The sequence below is a fragment of the Homarus americanus genome, unplaced genomic scaffold (assembly GCF_018991925.1).
Source record: "Homarus americanus isolate GMGI-L3 unplaced genomic scaffold, GMGI_Hamer_2.0 scaffold24759, whole genome shotgun sequence".
Taxonomy (NCBI): Eukaryota; Metazoa; Arthropoda; class Malacostraca; order Decapoda; family Nephropidae; genus Homarus; species Homarus americanus.
Genome location: NW_024734510.1, coordinates 40,658 through 50,603, shown reverse-complemented (window position 1 = coordinate 50,603; position 9,946 = coordinate 40,658). Strand labels below are relative to the sequence as shown.

Below are 9,946 nucleotides of genomic sequence, written 5' to 3'. Positions count from 1 at the left end.
GCTGCTCCTCCCCACAGTACTAGTGCTGCTCCTCCACAGTACTAGTGCTGCTCCTCCTCTACAGTACTAGTGCTGCTCCCTCCTCCACAGTACTAGTGCCGCTCCTCCTCCACAGTACTAGTGCCGCTCCTCCTCTACAGTGCTATTGCCGCTCCTCCTCTACAGTAATACATAGTATATTTGCAGGTCCAAGCATGGATGAGGCACAGTTTCCTTTTACTGACTGAGCTGCCAGTGTCTTGCATCAGCCAGTGTCCTGCATCAGCGAATACCATGCACCAGCCAGTGTCATGCACCAGCCAGTGCCATGCACCAGCCAGTGTCATGCACCAGCCAGTGTCATGCACCAGCCAGTGTTAGGCACCAGCCAGTGTCATGCATCAGCCAGTGCCATGCACCAGCCAGTGTCATGCACCAGCCAGTGTTAGGCACCAGCCAGTGCCATGCACCAGCCAGTGCCGTACCAGCCAGTGTCATGCACCAGCCAGTGTTAGGCACCAGCCAGTGTCATGCACCAGCCAGTGTTAGGCACCAGCCAGTGTCATGCATCAGCCAGTGCCATGCACCAGCCAGTGTCATGCACCAGCCAGTGTTAGGCACCAGTGCCGCACCAGCCAGTGTCATGCACCAGCCAGTGTCATGCACCAGCCAGTGTTAAGCACCAGCCAGTCTGCACCAGCCAGTGTCATGCACCAGCCAGTGTTAGGCACCAGCCAGTGCCATGCACCAGCCAATGCTATGCACCAGCCAATGCTATGCCAGCCAGTGTCGCCCCACCAGTGTCATGCCAGCCATTGTCATGCATCAGCCAGTGTCATGCATCAGCCAATGCATGCACCAGCCAGTGTCATGCACCAGCCAGTGTCATACCAGCCAGTGTCATGCACCAGCCATTGTCATGCATCAGCCAGTGTCATGCATCAGCCAATGCCATGCACCAGCCAGTGTCATGCACCAGCCAGTGTCATGCACCAGCCAGTGTCATGCACCAGCCAGCGTCATGCATCAGCCAGTGTCATGCATCAGCCAATGTCATGCACCAGCCAGTGTCGCACCAGCGTGTCTGCAGGCATTGTCATGCATCAGCCAGTGTCATGCATCAGCCAATGCCATGCACCAGCCAGTGTCATGCCAGCCAGTGTCATGCACCAGCCAGTGTCATGCCAGCCATTGTCATGCATCAGCCAGTGTCATGCATCAGCCAATGCCATGCACCAGCCAGTGTCATGCACCAGCCAGTGTCATGCACCAGCCAGTGTCATGCACCCAGCCAGCGTCATGCATCAGCCAGTGTCATGCATCAGCCAATGTCATGCACCAGCCAGTGTCATGCACCAGCCAATACCCATGCCAGCCAGTGTCATGCACCAGCCAGTGTCATGTACTAGCCAGTATCATGTACCAGCCAGTGCCATGCACCAGCCAGTGTCATGCACCAGCCAGTGTCATGTACCAGCCAGTATCATGTACCAGCCAGTGCCATGCACCAGCCAGTGTCATGCACCAGCCAGTGTCATGTTATAGGAGTTGATGAGTAATAAGACAATTAGTTCACTGGAGTGTACTGAAGGGGTATCAGTACAGAGGCAAGAGCACGGGGCAGACGTGTGCTCTGTATGGACAGACTGGTAAGGCTGCCGGGAGAGCCGCCAGACCTACCCATGTTGATATGGTTTACTACCCTCACGGTAGTTTGGATGGTGCGGTAGTTTGCCAGGTGTTGGACAATATAATACCAAGTATTGGCAGCAGCACATACATAGCTTATACAATATACATATGGACCTACATAACTGATACAACATAAGTAGGCTTTATAAAGATACATCTAGCTAACTGAAAACTCTCCATCATGCACCAGCCAGTGTCATGCACCAGCTAAGGGCCCAAAATACTTATGTATATTGTCAGGTGTAAGTGTAGAGTGAGGTGTGGGAAGGCGTACTAGGGCGTGTGTTTTATAAGAACTACTTGGTTATAACATGTAATAATAATAGCACGGATTTCAGCGTCAGAATTTATGTGGCATTAAGTCAAACACAGGAAGAAAATCAAGATTCACACCATAAGTTTCAGTAGAAACTTTTCACCCATAAACATGTATTTGATGGTACGGTAACTAATAATTGTTTATGGTAGTATCAGTAAATCTTTGAATATCTATAAAATATAACAAAGTCAAATGTTTTCATTTTATGAAGACGAGACTATTTTTTTTTATTCAAAAGACGTAAACATGAGTTACACATCACACCTACCCGCGATGGGAACACACGCGAGAAACTGAGAAACTTTGGATATGTTGTTCCTTATATTCTGACAGTCATAACAATTACTTTCCGTACTATAATTTTTTTACCTTATACTATTTTATTCACCTAATGGCTACTCACTAAAGGTGGCCATGCCGATGGAAGGATGCCAGTGGCCTTTGTAGAATCCTGTAATAATCCAGGAGCAGGATACTTGGCTGCGTCTACTTGTACACATATTCACAACTTCTACTATTATTTCCAATATGCTGGTGGCAAAATTTCGAAAAGCGATGTTGATTACAAAGCAGAGTGAAACAACCAGAGGTAGACTTATATTCTGGTAGAGGGTGAGTTCAGTGTTCTCTGGTCCAAAGGTATTTTGTCTTCATGTGTAAACAATATACTGTGGCGGTGATAAATGAAGATGCATGTTACTCTAATACGAGTACACTAGGGAACTGCAGGCCTCTGACATAACAAGGTAATGTAACATAACGCTAAACTTCCCACGTGTGTAGTGTACAGTGTCCACCGGGGATAATATTGTGTAATTACTCAGGGTATGAACAACGTGCCACCACTGAAACAGAGACAAGAGGGATGGTCGTAAGTGGTCTTTGCTGTTGAGCTGCCGGGAACCTCCACCGTATGAGCTACATGCGGTTGTTGTGTTAAATAGCAATTCGCGTACGAGGGATCTCGGGTGGAAACAGGAGACGGTGTCGAGGATGGTGCAGAAGCTTCTCACTAAATTTGCAGATGAGGTCGTGGTGATGATCAGAGAGAACCGAGTGAGTTAGTGTGCCGAGCGCTTCTTGATATGTGGAGTAGTAAGGGGAGAGAATAATCTTGCACGCCTTCTTCTGCACTTACTCTAGGTGTTTCCGTTGCATTGCATTTAGAGAGGAAGACCAGGCAGTGGAAGCATAGGTGAGCTTGGGAAGGTGCAATGTTGAGTAAGCACTGAGGACCTCGGGCACGGGAACTTCGAGGGACTTGAGACGACAGAGGAGGTGGAGATAAAAATTGGGAGATTTGACAATTGCACTGACGTGTGCTTTCCAATTTAGTTTGTTATCTATAGTGACGCCGAGGAGCTTGACGGCGTCCACAACCTGGAATGTGTTGGAGCCAAAAAGTAATGGAAAGGGGTGGGACAAGGTCTTGGTATGGTCGATGGTGACATAGTTATTGGTGCCCCAATTTTGGAGATTGTTCAATATATTCTGGAAGGTGCTGTAGTCGAAAGCCAAGATATTCATACTGGTTCTAATGGTGGAGTCGTCGACATATTTCCAACGAGCAAGACTTTTTCTCAAGGCATCATTGATAAATATGAGGAAACAGAGCGGTCCCATATTGGCGCCTTAGAGGACGCCGCTGGTGAGTGACTGAAAGGTGGAGACAGCTCCTTGGAAGCGTATGACGTGGCGTCGGTCACTAAGGAAGTCTATAAGTCATGATATAGGACTTCTCCGAAACCTGAGGTCGATGGCTTTGTTGATTATTAAATTGTGGTCGACTAAGTCAAATGCCTAGGTGAAGTTAATGAAGGCGACAGCCACTGACGTCTTGCGATTTTTTTTTATCTAATGGCGGTTATTACGAAGCACACCTGTTTTTACCTTGGAATACACTATTAGATCACTGTTTGATAACCAATCCTTGTAGTGATCACTGGAATGTTTTGCTGGTAAATTCCGGTGAAGTGAGGTAGGGGAAGTGGAGGGGGAAGTGGGGTGGAGAAGGACAGGGCCAAACACTCGGACCAGTGTGTTTTTACGGGGATTAGCCTGGGGGGCGAAAATGTAAAGATGATGATTCATAGTAAATAAAATTTATAATAAAATATACAAAATTGAAAATAAAATAATAAAGTTATAATAATAATAATAATAATAATAATAATAATAATAATAATAATAATAATAATAATAATAATAATAATAATAATAATAATAATAATAATAATAATAATAATAATAATAAATAAATAAAGAAATACAGAAACGAAAAAAAAGATCATAAGTGAGAAACAATATATGTATGTTGTGTTGTCAATAGTAAGAGAAACAATTGAGACCCTGCAATTGTGTGTAAATGAGACAGAAAGTCAGATCAACAACCTGGGACTTGGTCACAAGTTTCGTGATGCCATATGGCAGCAGGGTCTACCATTAGACAACACATTATGCTTCCAATATCTTCCCAGGCGGTAGTACCTCCCTGTTTGGTAGCTGCCTACTGCCGCTGTGTGTGTGTGTGTGTGTGTGTGATAATAATAATATTAATTAACAGTTTATTGAAAGAGCATGGCAGTCGGAAGGCTGAAAATATAAAGTTACATAATTGGGGAATGGGTCTCTTGATTTACAAATAATATATAAGTAACCTAAGTGATGCAAATATGATATATAATAACTAGGTGGGGAGAAGCTCAAACTTCAGGGCATTTCAACATAGTGACAGTGCAAAAAGTAAGATTGACTGGGAGTGAATACACTGGTTGATTACAAGTTATTGATAATTTTTACAATGCTAGGGACTGGGCTGTTCTTATCGCGACCAGTTCGTGCTCGTATGGGCTGGATGCGGTTTTGGTATAGAACAGCAATTCTCGGACGAGGGATCTCGGGTGGTAGTAGGAGCCGGTGTAGTGGATGGTGCAGAAGCTTCTCACTAAATTTGCAGATGAGGTCGTGGTGATGGTCAATGAGAGCCGAGAGGGTCAGTGTGTTGAGCGCTTCTTGACATGTGGAGTAGGAAGGGGAGAGAATAATCTTGTATGCCCTCTTTTGCACTTTTTCTCGGTGTTTACGTTGTGTGGCATTTAGGGAGGAAGACCAGGTAGGGGAAGCATAGGTGAGCTTGGGAAGTATGAATGTTGAGTAAACACTGAGGAGCTTGGGGGCAGGAACTTCGAGGGACTTGAGTCGGCGGTGTGTGCGTGTGTGTTTGTCGATGGCATGAACGGCAGTGTCCTGCACAATGACACCCAGTCTCAGTTCTTCCTTATCCAAACGGAAGTTAAACAAGGGGGTGTACTGGCACCAAATCTCTTTTCCATTTTCTTGGCCGCCTTCCATACTCGTGCCAGTGCCAATTTAGCCGGCGGGGTGGAGATCGAGTATCGGGTGAAAGGTCTTTTCAACATAAAACGACTCCAGACAGAAATAAAGGTGTCGGCAGCTTCCATTACTGAACTTCAGTATATAGACGACTTCACCTTTGTCGCTCACACTGAACACGACCTACAGGAGATCCTGAACACCTACACAGATGCGTATGAACAACTTGGCCATGAGGTGAATGTACATAAGACTAAGATTCTCTTTCAGCCTGCCCCTGGTTCAGCCACACCTCCACCATCCATCCATCTTAACGGTACTACCCTCTCTAATGTTACCCACTTCCGGTATCTCGGTTCCCACCTGTCCACCACCACGAACATCGACGAAGAGATTCAACATCAGTCAAATGTGCATCTCAAGCCTTTAGCAATTTTATAAAGAGTTTAGTAAGAAGTAATAATTGATTCAGTTACACATTTTTTTTGTGAAAGAAAGTGATAATTTTTTTTTGTCACAAGAGTTCGGAAATGCACCAATTTTTTTTAGTAACCTACCTGACTAATCTTTTTGGGTTTTTATTGTGTGAAATTTCAGAAAAGTGGTAATTGCACATTTGTGTAATTTTTTATTTTGTGACCAGTGTATTAAATATTAACAGACAATGAGTGGGCAGTATACATCTGCCATGTTAAGAGAGTGATGACCAGTGTTCATCTCTGAGTGTCACCAGAAGTGTCATATGTACAAAGGTTATGTAATCCAATTTTTTTATTTGTAGCTGTGGCATTTATTGGAAATATTGGTGTTATGTCATTAGAAAGTGTTCAGATTCTCACTTGAAGTATTTTTCTAACTTTTGAAATTTATTATATAACCCGAGTTGAGTGTTATATGAATTTTTTATATGTGTATGTTATTATTTTTTTCTTTGCTAGTGACCTTAATTGTGAAATAACTAGAAAGAGGTTTAGTTCTCAGTTGGGGTCAATTTGTGACAATTGAATTTATTGATATAACGCTAGTTTGGTGTTAAATTTTTCTGTGTGGTATCTTTAACCTGTTTCTTTTAACTAAGAATTTTACTACCTATGGCATTACAATTTCTCACAGTAAAGACTGATATGCGTTGTTAGTAAAGAGGTTATATGCATTTGAGAACTAATTCCGGTGTATTTTCAGCCATAGTATTGATTGGGTTGAGGACTCTGTGGTGAAATGAACATCTATAACAAGGCAGTCTCTGAAAATGGATTGTTGGAAAAACCCTGTACATGTAAGGACCACCAATTGTGAAGTGTTAATACAAGTGTCAAGATAATTGAAAGAGACAATAAATACTTGTTGAATACAGAAAATCTACTTTTGTGTTTGTTAATCGTGAAATGTAAAGACTTATATTTTCTTGAGACATTCTCGTCAAGTACATATCATCAATTATTTTTTGAGCATTACTCTGAGTACCTGGTGGATTGAAACTGTGTATTGTTCTCTTTAGAGATACGTAATTTTCTGGGTGACAGTCTCCTATACCATTACCGATTATTTGTATGAGTATCCATTTAAGAAGTATCCGAGGCATTTATGTGTCCATGTTTACCCCTTTAGCTCTTGAAGGGTGTTAATTGAATTTCTCTGTGTATGCAGTTGTGTGAAGTTTGTGATGACATCAAGGCATGATGATCACAGTAGTTGTGAATAAGTTACAACTTGTGTGTGAGTTCCGAGCAGAACTTACCAAAGCCATGGAGGCAAGTATTCAGCAGCGAAGAATGCTGAAGGCTCAGAGAAGTAGGGAGAAAATCATGTTTAGAGATTTTCCGTCAGGATCAGAACCTGATGAATGGAAAACTGCCGGCGAGGCTGAGGAAGCTAGTTGTTGTCATGGTTACTAGACTTTGGGTTTGAGAAGGGGGAAGTCCGTGATTTGAATAGATTTTTTTAATAAGTATACTTAGATTTACCCAACTTAGATGAATTAGTAGAAAGAGCAGCAGGAAATTAATATTATGTTACTTTAGACTTGAAAGACGCATATAATTCAAGTAATACTTAACGGCAAAAGTCGAGACCTAACCACATTTGGTGATGGGTATAATTATGAAGGTTTACACGTTTACCCTTTGGCTTTCAGCCAGTCCCGCCATTTTTTACCAGAGAAGTAAACCGAGTATTAGCCCCTTTTAGCAGCGAAGAACTGAGTTGAATGGAACTACCCCGATGATGTTATAGTGTGGGCTAATGATTTCACAACCTTGTCAGACAGGTTAGCCAGAGTATTGATAGATTCGTAGAGATGGGAATCTAGGTAAACGCTTGTATGGCGAGGTAATCAGAAGAGCAGCTGAGAAAGTGGAAAGGTTCGTGAGTAGGGATATGTTTACGAAGTTAGATGACATTCCAGTTCCACCTGGTGAGTCTTCATCATATTCAGAACAGGATGAAAGAGAGCGTGTGGGTAGTCACGGGAACCCAGTGGAGGTTCCTGCAGCTAGGTTTCCAAGGAGAAACAGGAGACCACTGATCCTACTGGATCTTCAGGGACAGACCCGGTTGGACAGTCACGTCTCTCGGTTGCCGTCAAGGGCACTTACATCTTGTACTTGAGATTTGTTGATGGTGAACATCAACTGTTTGGTTTCGCCATTCAAGTTGGCTAGCGTGAGACTTTTTGTGAAGGGATTGTCAGTATGTAGCATGGGCAGGGAAGTGAGTAGATGTGGCTTACGGCCGTGGGAACATCTTTAGGTGAGAGTGATCAGGTTCGATTGGAGGTCCTATCCGCGGTAACCTGGGTTTGTGTAGGAGGTAGTTGTGCTGGACTTAAGTTACGGCTAGGTGTGTAGTTACATGGACTTAGTACCGTTGAAACGCTTGTATGGCGTAGTAACAGAAGGGCACTGGAGGTTTTGGGGTTTCATGTGGACCGGGTCGCCGGCATTATTAGTCTATGTGCGTCCATGTTAGCTCTGGCCTCTAGATGGTGCCTCGTCTCGTGAATGAAGAATGATTTTTTTTGTGATAAGGTCAACGCAAATAATTCAGTGGCTGGTTGGGGTCAGTCTATCTGCTCCTAGCCTGAGATCTCTATTGTTGAATTTCATGCTTGGGCCTAGTGTTGTACATACCTGATCAATCGCCTCAGTGGAAACTACATGTAATCCTGCTGGATGTTTGTAGAGAAATGTATCAAAATGTAATTGAGGCAAGCCTGTGTTTATTATCATGTTGTGTAATATTGATGTAGGATTAGGTTCTTCTGCGTGTCCATGACAAGTAAGGTTTTGTTGATTTTATCTGCCAATATCTGGGAGTTCTTTTTGAGATTATTCGTTTGAGGTGCAAAATTTTGTGTTTGTGAAAATTTTGTAACATGTATGTTGCCTGTATTGTTGACCGTTAACAAAGTATTTCAGTATAGGTTGTTTTGAAAAATTATGTAATTACTGTGAATATTTTGTTGACTATACTGCATAATATGAATCTTTTGGGAGGGGAAAGCCTTGTAATGACCACGGTCATACACGTCAGTTAACGTAAAATCAGACGATTCATATTACGCTCAATAGCCCACAAAACATGTAGCTATGCCTTCGTTTGAGTCCCCCATCTGAGGAGTCCGTTTTCTCATCGCTTCAGGATGCCTCAATCCTCCGTTATCCCATTTTCTCTGTCTTGCTGAAACCAACCTCTCTATAAAATGAATTTGAATGTGCGAGAGAACACCATTGTTTTGAGTCAACTTAGACATGTTTGATTACAGTTAAAGCATACAAGATCCTTTGTGAGTGATGTTGAAAGCTGTAACTGTCTTTATTGTTAGTAACATTAGTTAAGTAAGTGAGAGTTGAGTCTGCCAATACAAACGACCCCCACGGTTACGTCCCTAGGAATAACCATGAGTTTCCAATTGCTACTGAAGTTAGATTATTTTGTTGCCCAAACATCAGAGAATCTGATGTTTGTAATTTAGTTAGTGTTAGTAGTCTATTTAAGGAAGTCATAAATCTCCTGAACTATTCTGTCAACCTGTATAATCTCCAAGTTCTACCGCCTCCCCGTGAATAGTTCCTTCTTTGCAGCAGCCCTGAGCTTGCAAAATTGACGTTATCAAGGTGTATATTCCACTTTTTCCTGGCAAGCTCAATCTTTGATTAGATTATATGAATAGACATAGGAAATTAACCTGATCAGGAACACTGACGTTCATAGCTAAGTATACAGCGATCCAAATTGTATAGAAGGTCTGTTGTTGGTGAGATCAACCTTTTTGGTAAGAATGAGTGGGCCAGAACTGCCACCCGAGTTCGCGTATATACCGATGCACGAGGGAGAATCGCACTTCAGTGACTTCCTCAACGCATCTTCAGGTATGTGAAAGAGTGTTCCCCGCCGCCATATTAATTAAATTTAACTTAGTCAATTTTGTGAATATCAGTGTTCATGTTGTAACAGTGAAATTGTCATTTACCCAGTGAGAGAATTAATATAAAGTAAGTGTCGTCTGTATCGTTGCCTGATGTATGTTTTGTATAAATAAAGTTAGGCATTTACGCTTTCGTGACTTCCTCAACGCATCTTCAGGCACTATTTGTGTTGGTACCACTACTGAGGTTCGGTAGC

The 9,946-nt window shown here is 42.8% G+C and overlaps 1 protein-coding gene across 1 annotated transcript; it reads left to right on the top strand.

Moving 5' to 3' along the window:
• Positions 1 to 543: 543 nt before the first annotated feature.
• Positions 544 to 1,524, top strand: LOC121870267 (keratin-associated protein 16-1-like). Its single transcript, XM_042372051.1, has one exon. It carries the CDS (start codon positions 544 to 546, stop codon positions 1,522 to 1,524), a length of 981 nt encoding a protein of 326 aa, XP_042227985.1.
• Positions 1,525 to 9,946: the final 8,422 nt, after the last annotated feature.